This window comes from Ammospiza nelsoni, chromosome 8 (genome assembly GCF_027579445.1).
Source record: "Ammospiza nelsoni isolate bAmmNel1 chromosome 8, bAmmNel1.pri, whole genome shotgun sequence".
Lineage (NCBI taxonomy): Eukaryota > Metazoa > Chordata > Aves > Passeriformes > Passerellidae > Ammospiza > Ammospiza nelsoni.
In genome coordinates, this window is record NC_080640.1 from 15,013,110 (window position 1) to 15,028,604 (window position 15,495).

The window sequence follows — 15,495 nt, forward strand, 5'->3', positions numbered from 1 at the left end:
GGCAGCCAAGTAGGAAGTTCTGCAGAACCTCCTCAACACGAGACCAGCGTTGTGTGTGAAGATTTCTGCAAAGCTGAAGGGGAAGGTGCTGCCTCCCCAGAGAAGGCAGCTGTGTATTCTGCAAACATCTGCATAGAGTATTGCCATTATCTATGGTAATGGATCTCCAGACTCCTGCTAGTGGCAATCGTGTTGGTATGTCTGAGCTCTTTGTCTCTGCCAGTAAAAGCTGCTGTCTGTCCCTGTCCCTGCCCTACTCTGACAAATTTCATTAGCATGAGCAGGTTTGCAACCCATTGGTAATATCACTTGATTTCAAACGTGGTATTTCTGAATCACAGTGTAGCAGGAGATTTTCAAACGAGCATTTAATGAACAATAGATAGAAAAGAAAGAAGGCAACTTAAGAATTTTAGATAAAATTAAACTAGCAGCTGTTAAATATTGTAGCAGTCATTACATTCAGAAGTCATCTGCTACCTGTCCAGGAGACTTACACATTTTATGTGTAATGGAAATGAGATTTGGTTTAATCTTGTCACACCATGATCAGTTTGTGTCTATGGGAGCTCAGCATTTGACACTATCTTTCTGCAGTGCCATTTGCTTCAATGCAATGCAATTAATAAACCAGCAGTGTATAAAGATGTCATTTGCAGCTCAGATGGCAAAAAGTCTTCAAATCAGTAAAGGCAGATGTATCAGTGGATGATAAAACTCAATATTTTCTATTTTTAGAGCTCCATCATAGGTCATGTATTCTTTTCATCCTATATGACAGCTTGCCAAGTGTCTTTATTTGTTGACATAAAGCTGGAAAAAGTAATGTCATAGAAATAGACTATTTCATATTGTTTAAGTATTTGTATAGAGATATATATGTTATATAGAAGAAAATAAGTAGCATATATTATACTTATACATAATATTCTGTAAGAACTAAGACTGGAAATAATTCTGAGCACATATTTATCACATTGGGATGGGATTGTGCCCCATCTGTGGTGCAGAATGCTGTTACAGTGATCAGAAATACTTAAACTGAGAAGGAAGCCTGCAGAAAAGTTACACTTTCTTACGTTCATGAGAATTAGTGCTTGAGAACGGCATTTTGCCTGGCTGCAGGGGAGGCTTGGCAGGACTCTGCAAGCTGCCAGTGGCACTGATATTCCCAGTTCTGACTGGAGAGCCTGCTGCCAGGCCACGTGTGTTCAATGCAGCTGAGTCAAGAGCCCTGTCCTTCAGCAATTCAGGGAACAGAGCACATCCCTGTCTGTCTCCTCTCCATCTCCTGCCTGCTTGGTCTGCTCTGTCAGATAGGCTGACAACAGGACTGTCTAATGCTCAGAAGTTCTGGGATTTTAAAATTTATCCTCAGGTCTGTGGTGGGGGAAGTCTTCACATTTACCCAAAGAAAGGAATAATTAAGAACCTGAAATATTCAAGGTGGGGTAGGGGAATTGGTGGGGGTGTGTGTTATAAAACAGGAAATTTAAAAACAATTTTGTACTGTCTGCTCAAACAAACTTTCTAAACTTTCCACTGTTAATTGGAAAATGCTTGGGAATGATAAATGGATAAGGATTCAAATACTTAGATATCAAACAATTACATTTGTTTGGTGAAAAAAACCACCAAATATATATATATATGTCTGTATGTGTCTGTGTCTGTCTGTGTCTTTTTCTGTGTGAGTGTGGGTCCTTTGTCCACGCTAGAAATGTTTGTGGACTTCTTCAGGTAGATATATGTGAGACATTAATCGTTAATGTTTGAATGTTTATTTACAGATTTTTACACCATTTTTCCTCTGGGAAGCTTGTTTAGTGGACTCAGGCTGCAATGTCAGTCCTACCTACACAGGCCAGAAACAAAGGGCTCCAGGAGGGCTCTGATCATGTATGGTTGTGGTTCTAAATCAGTTATTAGTTATTACATAAAGGTGACAATTTTGTTTCTGGTTTTGTTTGGTTAGGGAAAAACTCATGAACAGTGTCATCACTGGTAGACCAAAGTAGGACTCACACTATGCCATGAAAATGAACAATCAATGATAGACAGTGCCTAAAAGGGGTTCACAAGTCAAACTTGAATATAGTTCAATGAAACAATTGTCTGGTGAACAAAAAACTGTAGGATTTCTTAATGAATGGATCTAGCAACTGTATTTGGAGTGGAGGGGATGAAATATTTGGTTTAGGAAAACATTGACGAAGAGGATTTTAATGAAATTTCTACTGGATTAATATAAAGAAAAATATATGTCTGTACAATATTAAAATTTAATACACTGGAAGATTTAGACATTAAGTAGGAGGGTTTTCAGTCTTCAAACCTCTGCCTCACCAACACTCTAAGAAAGAGCTGGAGCCGTGGTTACAGCAACTGTTATCACAGAGAAAGTGAAGGCTGAGAAATGCAGCCAGGTGTGCAGGCTGGCCAAGTCACAGGGCAGACAGACAGCAGAACACTGGGTTTGTGTGCAGGTGGTGGGTGAGCGTAGAGCAGCAGGCAAGAACAAGGACAGATAAATGAGATGTGCAATCATGATCTCTGGAGGCAGACTGATACCAACCAGGGCTGTGATAGGAATTATCAATGCAGTGCAAGTCCCACTCTGTTCTTGCACAGGACAGGAGGGTGAAAAGGGAAGGGAATTCATGGCTACCCTGAGGTGGAAAACAGCCCATAAAGGACCAAGAACCTTTTATCAATGTACTACAGAGGCTTTGCTGCAGCAGCCAAGTGTTTCTGTGGCACACAAAACCCAAAGATGAACGGGAACGTTTCTGAAAGACACACATAAGGTAGTAAAAAGAAAAAAGGTGAGATAGTAGAAAAATCTGGGTAACCTGCATAGCTGCAAGAGTTCTGGGAAGGAAGATATGACATGAATTCTGTAATTTCAGAGCTCTCAGCAGAATGTGAATTCTAAGGCAATAATTGTCATTTTCTGACTCGGTAGTCCAGAAACCATACTTTTATATAAACGACCAGAAGCCTGTCGATTTGTAGAATCCAATGACCTTGACATTTACCCTTTTCTGTTTCACAACCTTCTCCTCCAAACTCCTCAGCCTGTGCCTGGTGCTGCAGTCCCGGAGAACCCAGTGAGTGAGTTTCTCCGCTTGCCTGGCCTAGGCTGTCTCAGGAACGCAGTGCTGAGCCCCGAGAGGAGCAGGCTGGAGAAGAACAGTGGGTCTGGTGCTTGAAAAGGAATGGAAGAGCAACTCCAGGGGAAGGGAGTCGGAAGTGGCAGCGTCCCTTCTCCCTGCAGCGGCCGGGGATGCTGCGCTCCCCCGGGGGTACATTCCCCAGCGCCGTTTGAGGCTGCTCAGCTCCATAAATGCCATTTGCATGGGGATAGGATGTAACAAGAGCTGTAAATCACTGACGGCGGAGTGAGCTCCTCAGGGGCAGACACGGCGGAGCCGAGCCTCCGCGAGCTGGGGCAATGTGTGAACGATATCTTTTGTTGGGGGGGAGGTCTGATAGCAATTAGATGATACTTATCTGGCCCTTTGATGTGTATTTACACAAACAACGTTTTCCTCCGGGAGTTGCGCTATAAAGGATAGGCCTGTACTCCCTGCCTCCTTCCCGGCATCTCCGAAGCGCGGCACGATGACTAAGGCCCCTTTCTCCGTGGAATGGCTGTCCCAGAGCAGCCAAACTCTCAAGAGCCCCACCGAGGGCTCCCCACACCGAGCATCGTCCGCGGGCCACGGCCCCGGCTGCGGCTCCAGCCTCGGCCAGGGCGAGCGGAGCCCGGAGCAGCCGGCGGGCCCGCGGAACGGGGACGGGACGGGCGGCCGGAGCCGGGAGAGCGGGGCGGCCGCTCCCGCCGCAGGTACCGCGGGACAGCCGGGGCTCCCGGGCGGGGGCGGCGGGGCCGGGACACCCCCGGGCCTGCCCGGGAAGGCAACACTGCGCGGGGGCTGCTCGGGGCGGAGGGGCGGCGGTTCCCCACGCGGTGCCCGGGCCTGGCTGACCCTTTGCTCCTCTTTGTCCCTGTGCCCAGGAGCCGGCGGGACAGCAGCAGGCGGGAGGCCGTCGGGAGCGGCGCCGGAGGACGGTCCCGAGTGCGCGGGCCCCGAGGAGCCGTGCGGGCGCGGCGGGCGGCGGCTGCGCACGGCGTTCAGCGCGGAGCAGATCAGCACCCTGGAGAGCTCCTTCCAGCGGCAGCAGTACCTGGGCGCGGCCGAGCGCCGGCAGCTGGCGGGCAGGATGCGCCTCTCCGAGGTGCAGGTGAGCGGGGGCGGCCGCGGCACGGCTCCAAACAACCGGATAACCAAGCCTCGGTGGCGTTGTAACTAACCTCGTCTTTTCTCCTTCCCCTGTGCCCTCCCCCACCAGATCAAGACCTGGTTTCAGAACCGCCGGATGAAGCTCAAGCGGCAGCTGCAGGAGCTGAGGACGGAGCCCTTCTGCAGCCCCGCTCTCCCTTACGGACCTCAGGGCGCCGTGCTGCCCCTGCCGCTCACGTACGTGGCCCGGCCACCGCCTCTGCCCCGGCAAGGGGCCGCGCCTGAGGGCTTCCCTTTGGCGGCCCTGCCCGCACCCGCCCTGGAGCTCAGCAGCGCCTGCAGAGCGCAGCCGGTCGGCTTGTGGGCAGCGCCCTGCTTCCTGGGGTACCGGGACCCCAGGGCCTTCCTGCTCGGTGTCTGACCCTGTGACACCAACCAGGACTAAAGAGGATTTGCACTACTCACGGATATTTGGGCTGCCCTCGTCCATAACCGCTCGGTGGAGTTATGATGCAGCACCGACCTAAATATTTACAAAGAGATGCTGGACAATCTGAATCATGGACTTCTGGCCCTTGCATTTATAGGCAAATGTAAAATATAAACGGGGTGGGACAAACAATAATATAAATGGAATCTTTTAATAAACCTATTTTTTTCCAGATTTCATGTGCGTTCCTTTGTCAAGACTTGTAGAGGTATTCATCCTGCCCCCAAACAAAGCTCCTCTTCACTTAAAGAAGCATAGACTCCTTCTTATCTAAATTTGTTCTGCCCCATCTGCAATTTATTCTGCCACTGAATGCAAAAAAGTGTGAATTTCCCTCTGTCTTCCAAAGCAGGTATCCAACCCTGTCATGAAACTGTGCTTCTAGCCAAATATGTGGATACACCTGTTACTCAATACTGGGCTTGCTATAGTAGCAGAACAGATAGTAAATATTAAAAATTTACTTTCTAAATAAGTATGATATTATATCTTCTCGATTTTATGGGCAGCCTCAGTAGATTAGTAAGACCTTCTTACCTAAACAGATCCTGGAAAGGATCTTGAAATTTCTTATCTACAAAACAGTATCTGGTCATCTTACATGCAGTTATTAAGGTACAATGGTGATGATCAAGAGAATTTTAGCATTCCAAAGCTGGTTTTCCATAAGAGGCAGTAAAATTCCTTACTGTGCTATGCACATTTAAAATTTGGATAATGAGCTAGTAAGCTGATATCAAAATGGCCTGATTTCAGGCCCGAAAAAGGGCTCTGAGAAATTATCTTTGACTGTAAGTTGACATAAGTCTTTCAAAGCCAATTGTCAACTAACATGAAAAGAGCAATAAAAATTTCCATGACTTTAGAGGTGATCTGGGGGGGTTACCAGGATATTTCCGGCACACTGGTGATTTAAACTCCTGTAATGAATGGTCTGAGGGTTCTCTGTCACCCTCCTTGAATATCTTTTGTATACAGAGGCCCATCTCCCACTCGAGTACCCTTGCCTGGTGAAAAGCAACATTATGTGCTGCTGTGGGCAGTGGGCTTTGCAGTCACCTCGGCAAGTCTTGACTTTTTTGTAATCTATGTTGTATTTTTCTAGTCTTTTGAGAGAATAGTATCTGTTTGCAATTGCACAAGTTGTGTGTCTCTAATGCAAGAATTTCAGCTAAATTAAAAAGGGCTGAGGTGCTATCAATCTTGATGAGGTCTCAAGGAAGTTCCCTTTATAATCTCATATGGCCACGGAAGAGTCCCACCACTCCTCCAAATGTTCTGCTCAGCTCGTACGAAAGGAATAATGGGAATAACCCTTCCCGCTCTCAGAGGGCAGAGCGGCGGTACGGGAAGCTGGGGGTGAAGGGAGGGAGCGCTCCCTGAGGGCCCCGGGACTGCCCGCGGCGTTCCGGGAGCGCCGCACCCACCCCGGGCCAAACGGGGGAGGTGGAAGGGAAGCGGGCACGGGCAGCGCCGCAGCTGGGCCCGGGGGAAGTGAGAGACAGATGGAAAGGCTCGGGCGGAGAGAGGGAGAACAAAGCGCTCCCGCCTGCGGAAGGGAGCTGCTTCCAGGGAGGGGAGCTGCGGGGATGGAGTTCGTGCAGGGGAGGAGGGTGTCACCCCAATGCTAAAGAGGGAGAGGCAGGAGCACTCCCCTATCGCGTCCCCGTGTCTCCGGGGAGAAGTGATCTGGGGTGGCTCTGAATAAGCCCTCATCCCCTGGGTCTGCCCTCCCTGCTCCGGGCTCGAACCCGGCCCCAGCCTGCGCTGCCCTGCCCTGCCCGCCCCCGAGCTCGGCTCCGGCGGTGCCCGGAGCGGGGCAGCAGCTTCCCTTCCCCTCCGTGCAGAGGTTCAGGGCCAGGCAGAGGCAGCCGGTGCTGCCGGGCGCAGCACACAGCGCTGCTGTCCTTGCCGTGACTCAGGCCCGCGCCGGGACAAGCGGGGCTGCGAGGCCGAGGGACGCCCGCTCCGGGCGAGTGTGCGGCTCCCCCAGCTCCGGCTGGGCTGGCGGGTTTCGTGCCAGGGCCGAGCGCTGGTTAGCGGGGACTAACGGGGCATCCAAGCTCCGGGCGAACGAGCTGCAGAGCGGCTGGCGGGACAGAAGCCGATCTCTGTTAGAAAGGGTGCTAATGGTCACTTAACATAATGACTCCTTGGCCACAGGTATGTTCAGCAAGCGCATGAAATACCTTGCCAGTGTTACGGCAGGGCTAGCTTGCAAATACTGTTCTGTTTCCCGGTAATTGCTGAAATGAACGCGAGAGGTGATGAGTCCCTAATGGTATGAGGTTCCTCCAAATGTCTACATGATAATTTATCTCCCACCTGCAAAAATCGGCTTTCTCTAGAAGGCAACTACTACTTTCCACTTGTCTAGAAAGCTTTATGAGAAGTAATTTCATTTTTGCTAAAGCTGTCCAACTCTGGCATTAAAATGTGAATGCACTTTTTTCCTTTGATCTGAGAGGAAGAAACGCGGACTTCGGGCTTTCTTCCTGCTTGTTTGAATTTCACCTTCGCTGTGTTTTAGCCCTGTCAGCAGTGAAGGGGCACTAGCGTCAGTGACACCTGCACGGTACCGGCCCCTCGCAGCACACGGGAGCGCTCCGCTCCCGCAGCCGAGCCCCGGGCAGCGCGGCGGGGAGCGGCCGCCTTTGTGCCCTCAATAACCGCAATAACCCAGCCCCGGAACGCTCTCCGGGAGCACAAAGCGGTGTGGGGGGCAAGTGAGCTACAAATGGGAAGGGAAAAAAAAAAAAAAAAAAGAAAGAAAAGAAAAGGCGAGTCGATTAACTGGGGAGGAGTAGTTTAATGCTCGCGGGGTGAAATTGTCGGAATCCCCCGGCCCGGCGGCTCTCGAGGAAGAGGCTGTATAATCTGGAAACTGTGCTCCCCGGGGAGGAAAAGGGGATGGGAGGGGAAAATTGCCAGGGCGCTGACTTCAAAGGCCTTGTCCCCTGCAGTGCGCGCGCGGAGGGGGCGACACCCGAGTGAATTTACACCGCGGGGCGGGGGAGCCGCGCGCGGAACGCCCGTGCCAATTCGGCCAAAGCGGCCATCGGGGGACTGGGAATGGGATCGGGGTGTGTCACCCCCTACAGCTCCCAGACATGGTGGAGCCACTCCAGGGAGCTCTGTACAAACTAGGTGAAGTTATTCGGCGTTGTGTGCTAATCGAGAGAGATCTCGCGCTGTTAGGCCATTACATCTAATTGCTGCCCATTATCTTTTTCTTTGATACTCAATTAGATGACAATTAACTGGATAAATCCCACCGTAGATGGGGGGGGGGGGGGGTGGAAGAAAGAGGAGAGACTTGGTCTCGACATGTTCCTTGTGTAGATTTTACTACTTTTCCTTTGTACTTGTGTCTTAAACTCCTAGGCTTCGACCTAGTGTAATCCTCCCATAGTACCTAGTAGGGAGTTAATCCCAGTGTCTCTTCGGTATTCAGGTAGGCTAAGTGCTTTAATTCTTATTTCAGCTCCTAGCTGAAATATTTCAGCTTATTCTGTCTGGGTAATTCTGAACAACTGTGGAGGTGTCACAAGTCCTTAGGCACTGCGGCGATGGCGCGCATAGAAATTCAAGCGCTAGTTTGTTTCGAGCTAACTTCTTGTTAACTTATCTAGGTGTTTTGTCCATTATTTCTGCAAAGCACGCAGAAATATTTCCCCGATAAATCGTTTTCAATGCAAAGCACGTGTTTGCTCCCACAGCGGCTGAATGGGGATATCTGGGCTTGCAGCGTGAGCCGGGTGCTTAGAGGGTGCAGCGCTGCGGGCTGAGTCAGTAGCATTTGTCATTTATTGTGTGTTAGCCCGCATTGTTCCCGTGGGCAAAGGAGCGGCGGGGTGATGGGCCTGTTAGTGTTCACGGGTACTTCAAACAGAAAAGCATCTATTCCCAAACAATCGATCTCGTTGATGCCTAATTGACTATCTAATAGCACCTATCAGGACATCAAAGGAGACGCTGAATAACCGAGTTAGCATTTCCAAAGGGGAGCAGCGGAGGGTACAAACAGCCATCAGCTGTCCCCCCGGCCGGAGCCCAGCCCGGGCCCTGCGGCTGCCTGCGGGCCCTGGGGCCCCTTCTGGAGCAGAGCAGACGGTCCTGCGTTGCCTGCACTTCTAGCCGTGTTAAAACCCCAATCCTTAAAATGAGTTTACTTGCCTCTGAAGGGCTGCTACGCTTCCCCAGGCTCTCTCCTCCTGCCCATTTGTGCAGCTAACCATGGGGTTTTTTTGTGGTATTCCAATGTTGGAGTCTTTTTGGTTTGGGTTTGTTGGGTTTTTCGCTTTCTCATAGTGGAGTGGTTGGCATTGCACCCCCTATTGTCTCCAGTCCTCCAGTGTTGTCAATAATACTTTGGGGAATCGGTGCTTTACATAAATATAGTTAGCATCTGGCTATGATGGAGCCACTGTCCCACATCTGGTGGCCTAGTACATCAACTCTCAATCTATGACAAATGCTATGATAGTTTGGTCTGTATATTGCTTTGAGGTTTTGGTTTGGGTTTGTTTTTTGGTTTTTATTTAACCCATGGTCTACTTACAGACGTGGCTAGCAGGTAGAAAGTTTGCAACTTGAAGATTTGCCCAACTATCCTAGCAATTATTCCCCTTGAGAAGGACTATTTTTCTGTTGGCAAAATATGTCCACTTTATGTTTTCATGCAAAATCAATGTGATGGTCTGTTGAAGGTGGCCCTGGCACACCAACAGCATTCCTGGGCAACAAAAGTGCTTCAGCATCTGGCAAAGGACGAGTATCTAGTGTCTTGCAGCCTGAACAATGGGCTGGATTTTCCTCAGGCAATACCTTCATGCTGAAGAGGTGCTGCAGTCCTGCCTGTTCCCATGGATTTACATGCCACATGTGCACAAAGCCCCATAAGAAATATTCCCAGGCATACCAGTGAGAGAAATCTGCCATTTGTCCTTAGAAGCCTTGTCGAGCTCACGTGGGAAGAGCACTCTGTCCTGACAGCCGTGTCTGTAATTGTCACATCCTGGCACGAATCTCTGCACTTGCATTCAGGATTTCATGCTGAGTTACAGGAGTGCATAAGCTTTCAGTACATTTCTTGAAGCAGCAAGTGTGTTTCTTATGGTTGTAAGGCTTGCATACAAAGGCAGAGGAATAAATATTTTGAAATGTGATTTAGAGAAATGGGTCCACCATGTTCTTAATATAAAACGTGTAAGAAAAATCCATCAATTTTTCAATGTTATACAATATCTGAAGTTCTGAGTGTACAGAATTCTCTAGGAAAATACATAATTTTCCCTGAGAATTTAGATTTTTTTTCACCATGTTTATATATAAGATCAATTGAATGCTGTAAAAATTTCACATGACAGGAAAGAATTGAATGGAAGTAAATTTGTGTCTCATGTGAGCCCCATACTGCTAAAAGGTGAGGGGAAGATTTAACTGCAGATGTAGCACCTCTGTCCACCCAGGGTCGTTAAAGTTTTCAAGTTTCTCAAGCTGCCACCTCTTTCTAATGGGAACTACAATAGCCACATAACACCTTCCACACTTTCCCCATCTGTTCCAGGGTTTTGTGGTCCACAGATGCAGCTACTTTCATCTGGTGTTGGGGGGGATCCTAGTGTTTAGTTTAAATATCCCGCTAAATAGGCAATTCAGATTGGCGTCTAATTAAAAAAAAATCAGTTTTCGTTGACTTTCAGCAAATTGTGTAACAGGTCAGCTGCTTCCCTGCCTTCCCAGCCAAAGGAGAGGGAGGAAATGGCAGCAGCTCTTCAGGGTTAATAACAGTTGCCTTCTGTAAGACACACGTAATGTACCACTGCAAATGTTGGTCTTTCTGGGCACAGTACTGCTTGGTCCTCCCATGCCTGGTTCAATTTTGGCAGCTGGGGATGAAGTGTCTCTCCTACAGGGCGGTCCCTGGGTGTTTCTGTGTGCTCGGGTGGGTGAGGGGCCTGCAGGGCATGGGGGACCCGAGGCTGCCTGGCTTGGCACAGGTTTCTTCTGCTCGAGAAACGGTGGGAGAGGCTGCCCTGCTGGAAGCAGAGTGCGTGCTGCTTGCTGGCAGTGTGTGCTCCGTTTGGGAGCACCTGAATACCAGTGTTTTTCATGCATTCTGTCTAAACTTCTTTCTGGTGAGGTAGTCAGGCTCTGCAGATAGCACTCACTGCTTTACCAAGGACAGCTTGCTGCGTATGAGTTTCTGTGTGGCAAAACACAAGATTTTCTGCTTGGATTTGTCCACATATGAAGTTATTTAGAAATTGCTGTTCTGAAATAAGATTGGAGATAAGATAGTGATGTGTTTGCTTCAGAAAAAGAGGGACCAAACAAGAGTGGAAGAGTTAAGGAATAGTTATTAAATCCTGAAGTTATTAAAATTAATGTGCAGGCTCTTAGTTCATTTGGGGAACAAAACCTATCCCTGCTTGACTGCAATGTGTCTAGGATTTAAAGGTTCATGTTAGAGTGGTTTTGGGTCAGTGGCACTCACAGGTGTGCCGTTCTGATCCACGGTGGGATCCAGCTGTGTTCAACTGCTTGGACATTTGCATTGGCTTGCGCATATCAGCCAAAATGACAGTCTTGTGCCAGCACTAAGTGAAACCCCTTTAGCAGCTGTGCCCAGCACCCCGCAAAGAGCAGGGGGATCTCGCTGTCGGGGCTGTGCCGAGGCACCAAGAGCCTTCGCCATCCCTGCCCGGAGGGGATGGTGTTGCAAGCAAAGCTTCAGGAGGCATCCAGCGCTTGGTGAGGGGTTTGCATTGCTCGGGAGCCTGGGCTTTATCCCTCCCCCGGGGCCAGCGTGAGGGAGGGACAAGCCGACTTGTGGGATGCGGAGGGGTGGATAACCCTGGACACATTCCCGCGGCCACGGAGTTACGGGAACCCCTGAGACAGTGAAAATTCATAGCACGAACATGAGGGTTTTTTTCCCAAATGATCTTCATAATAAACTGGGGAAATGGTTTAGTTGGGGTTGGGTTGACTTCTTTTTTCCTTTCACATTGCCCGTGTGTGTGGGAACCTAGATTATTGCTGTGTTTTAGAAAGAAACAGACTACTTCCCTGTTAGACCCAGGTTTATGGGCTCCACTTCTTCCGGTGATGCACCCGAGCTGAGGATTTTGGAATCGTCATTGAAATTGAGGTCCTGTCAGTGCATTTACCCAGTTAGAGGGACTGGCGCTCGCTTCCATTCTCCTTTAAGCGAGGGTTAGGATGCGAGTTATTGAAGTATCGCTACTGGCGGCGTGCTCGTGCTCGGTGTGGTATTTTTTACTGGCGTGACCAAAAACCCGGTGGAGCTGAACAAAAGAAGAACCTGGAGACGGGCTGAGCTGCCGAGATGCCCCTTTCCCCCAACCAAGCGGTGCTGGGAGGTGTCTTGGTGTCCTCCCTGCATTGCAAGGGCACGGTCCTTGTCGGGAAGCGGCACATGGATTGCGGTAGCTTGAAGCTGATGAGGTGCGAGCTGCGCTGCTCACCCAGCGCTTTGATCGCTAAACGATTGGGGCGATGGGCTGCGTTTTCTGGCTAGACAGACGGCGCCAAGTTCAAGCTGAGAGGGCCCGAGGCTCTGCTTCCCCCCAGCCTGGCTCTGAGCCCCGTGGATAGGGACTTCTCGACATTGGCACCCCGTGGCTTTTCCCAGGGACGGAAAAGGACGGCGGGACTGGCAGGCTGTACGCGACGTTCCTTATCCCTCATCCCTGCCCCGGCCCCGTGGGTGCGGGTCTCGGGGCTGGTTTCGGGCATTGTGCAGTGTGGGACCCCGCGGCTGAGAAGGGGGCGGTGAACCCGCGCTGGCACCGGCAGTCGCGGTGTTTTTGGAGGGGCGTTTGCGGGGCTGGGGCTGCCCGTGCCCTGCCCTCCGGGGGAGAGGGGCAGCTTTGCACTTCAAGGGGGTCTCCCCGGCCCCGCAGACACGCTGGAGCCAAGGGCTGTAGACATTTGCCAGACGTGTGAACTTTCCTCCTCGCTGGTAGCTGTTATCTCTGCCCGATTCCCACTTTGATGTGTGTTCGCACTTACAAACGACCCCTCCCGGCACGGAGCGCCCATATAAGAGCGGATCCGGCCGTGGGTCACCTAGCCCGACTCAGCCATGGATCAGGTGGATCAGGCCCAGGTCCCTTCGGCAGAGACCAAGCCCAATGGGTGCAGGCCCCACATCTGCTGTGCGCCCCCTCCCCGCGCCCCCAGCTCGCTGGGCAGCCCCACGCTGCTGGTCCGGGCCAAGCCACGCCGCAGCAGCCCCGAGCCGGGCCAGCCCGCCGACAGCGAGCCCTGCGCGGCCGAGCCGAGCCGGGACCATCCCCGGGATGGCAGCGAGCCCTGCCCGTCGGACACAGGTGCGTGAGGAGGGAGAGTGAGTGGGAGGCCGAGAGGTAAGGAGAGCGGGCTGGGAACACGCCGGGATTCGGGATCTCGCCGGTGGCACGGCCTGGCAGGGCTGAGGGGCGGCGGAGGCGCTGTCCAGCCGGGCAGGGGCCTCACCGCCGCTCCTCCTCCTCCTCCTGCAGCCCCCGATGGCGGCTGGCTCAGCGCCGACGAGTCCTCGGGCTACGAGAGCGAGAGCGCGGGCGCGGAGCGCGGCGGGGCCGCGGCGGCGGGCGGGGGCCGCGGGCGGCAGCGGCGGGCGCGCACCGCCTTCACCTCGGAGCAGGTCTGCCGCCTGGAGAAAACCTTCCAGAGACACAAGTACCTCGGCGCCACGGAGCGCAGGAAGCTGGCGGCTGCCTTGCAGCTCTCGGAGATCCAGGTTAGTCCCACAGGAAGCGGATCCTTCCCGGCCCCGCTTGGCAGGAGCAGTCAGGGTTGGCGGTTCCACATCTGTCTTTGCTGCCATGAACCTTTGAGTTTAGTAGGAGTTTAGTAGGAGCTGTGGGATCTCTCGGGGATTAACGAGTTATCACTCCGGGAAATTTGTGGCACTTTCTCTCTGGAAGCCATCAAGGTATTTTTATTTGGTAGTGGGATAAACAGTCCTGGATATACGGCGATCTGCGTGTAGACCATGCAGAGCTCAAAACTGGTCTTAAAGACTCTGATTATTGTAAAATCCCTGAATTTAGCCATTCTCTCCTCTACTTCCCGCAGATCTTCTGCCCTTTGCAAAGTAGGGCAAAAGCATCAGTCCCTCTGTGTCAATTCCATCTGAAGCAACAGGGCAAAAGCAGCTGAGATACGGTTGTTTATAGTTTGCACATTATCCTTAGGCAAAGTCCCTGATTTGTCTCCTGCATCTCCCCCCGCCTTCTTTTTGTTGCCTAGATAAAGACTTGGTTTCAGAACCGGAGGATGAAACTGAAGCGACAGATCCAGGACCACCAGCACAGCCTCGTGTCCCCCGTTCCGTTCCACAGCTACGCCCCGGGGCCCTCCCCAGCTCTGTTTCGGGATGGTCTCCACTACCCCTTTGCTGCCCAGCACCAGAGACTCCTGCCTTTCACCCCGGTGCCTGCTGTGCAGTTCAGCTTCTCCTTTCCCAGATACGACGCATCGCAAAGCGCCTACCACTTAATGGCAAATGAACTGCCCTACTACCATCAGCACCTGCTTCCTCATCCTTCTTTCCATCCGGTTCTTCAGAACAAAATGGACAGGCAATGCCACCCAGTATATGCATTATAGGGATAAAGCAGTGTTTTATACTGTAATGTATTTCATGCTCAGAATTTCTTGCCTGATTTAAAAGAATGTCTTTATTAAGTTAAATATGAGAATGAATAATTTTATATTTTATAATATTAAATATTAATTAATCTAGTCTAATATGTTATGTAGGTTGTTTTCATTGTTCCCCCAGTTTTTTTCATAAATGTGTTTATATATATTAATAAAACTTGAACGGGGTTATATGTGTCAACTCTATAAAAGATTACACTTGTGCAATGCAAACTGCAGTGGTCACTTGTCCTCCTGTGTAAAGGTAATGGATTTAATGGTTAAATACATTTTGTCTGTCTTTCCTACTGTCCCACCGAGATTGTCTGTCTGTTGATGAGTGTTTGGTAGCCTGGACAGAGGCAACTGCACCAGTTGCTCTGCACTGTGCTTTGAGCTAAGTACATCCTCCAGAGGAAGGATAAGTTGTCACTGAGTTTCTCAGTGGATATAAATAAAATATTACAGGTTCAGTCCCGTCTTCCGTGTGAAGGCAGCAGAGGTAATAATAATATATTAAGTCAACCATGTCTTTAAAAAGGAATAACATATTAGGCCTTCATTATGGAATTTTAAAGTTTTACAATTGCCAAAGCAAATGCTAGGCAAAAAAAAAAAAATTTGGGCATAATTGTGTCTGGTTCAAAGCCATATCATCTGATTGTGATTGTAACCTGAAAATTTGGCCATTGTCTCACCACTAGAAAACAATTATAACTGCGTACTTGGCAATTTGCACTTCCTTAAGCAATTTGATCTATTTCCTCGAAACGTAAAATTTTGCTTTAGTAATCCTGAAAGGTGTTGGGGTTTTTGAGTTACTCCTGGGAGTGGTGTTCACTCCTAAAAGCGCTTTCTTAACACTTATTTCTTAGTCTAGATTTTAATGAAGTCTTGTTAATTCATTTGTAAGGCCTTTTAAATACATTATTTGACTGTTGCACTATAGTCTAAATTTCCGCCCTCTAATCCAGTGAGTCATCATGAGTTTCGATGTAATAGCCATGGGGCTTTCTCACCTGTGGAAAAATACTTGGTAAAGGGAATTTTCTGTGAAGTGTGCTCAAAGTGACCTGGAAATGC

The 15,495-nt window shown here is 50.2% G+C and overlaps 2 protein-coding genes across 2 annotated transcripts; both read left to right on the forward strand.

Moving 5' to 3' along the window:
* Positions 1-3,624: 3,624 nt before the first annotated feature.
* On the forward strand, positions 3,625-4,668 carry LOC132076514 (transcription factor LBX2-like). The gene is made up of 3 exons (XM_059477647.1): positions 3,625-3,850; positions 4,022-4,248; positions 4,357-4,668. Exons 1-3 carry the CDS (start codon positions 3,625-3,627, stop codon positions 4,666-4,668), a joined length of 765 nt encoding a protein of 254 aa, XP_059333630.1.
* An 8,091-nt stretch (positions 4,669-12,759) lies between these two features.
* Positions 12,760-14,732, forward strand: LOC132076260 (homeobox protein vent1-like). Its single transcript, XM_059477248.1, is given in 5 exon segments — positions 12,760-12,784; positions 12,787-12,816; positions 12,819-13,097; positions 13,269-13,507; positions 14,020-14,732. Coding segments are annotated over 5 exon segments (933 nt in total). The 3' UTR covers positions 14,380-14,732.
* Positions 14,733-15,495: the final 763 nt, after the last annotated feature.

Bases quoted from the DNA above. Each gene is read 5' to 3' on its own strand.
- LOC132076514 (XM_059477647.1), top strand. From the start codon at position 3,625: ATGACTAAGGCCCCTTTCTCCGTGGAATGGCTGTCCCAGAGCAGCCAA. The intron at 3,851-4,021 runs GTACCGCGGGAC...CCCTGTGCCCAG, and splicing joins GGCGGCCGCTCCCGCCGCAG to GAGCCGGCGGGACAGCAGCA. The intron at 4,249-4,356 runs GTGAGCGGGGGC...CTCCCCCACCAG, and splicing joins TGCGCCTCTCCGAGGTGCAG to ATCAAGACCTGGTTTCAGAA.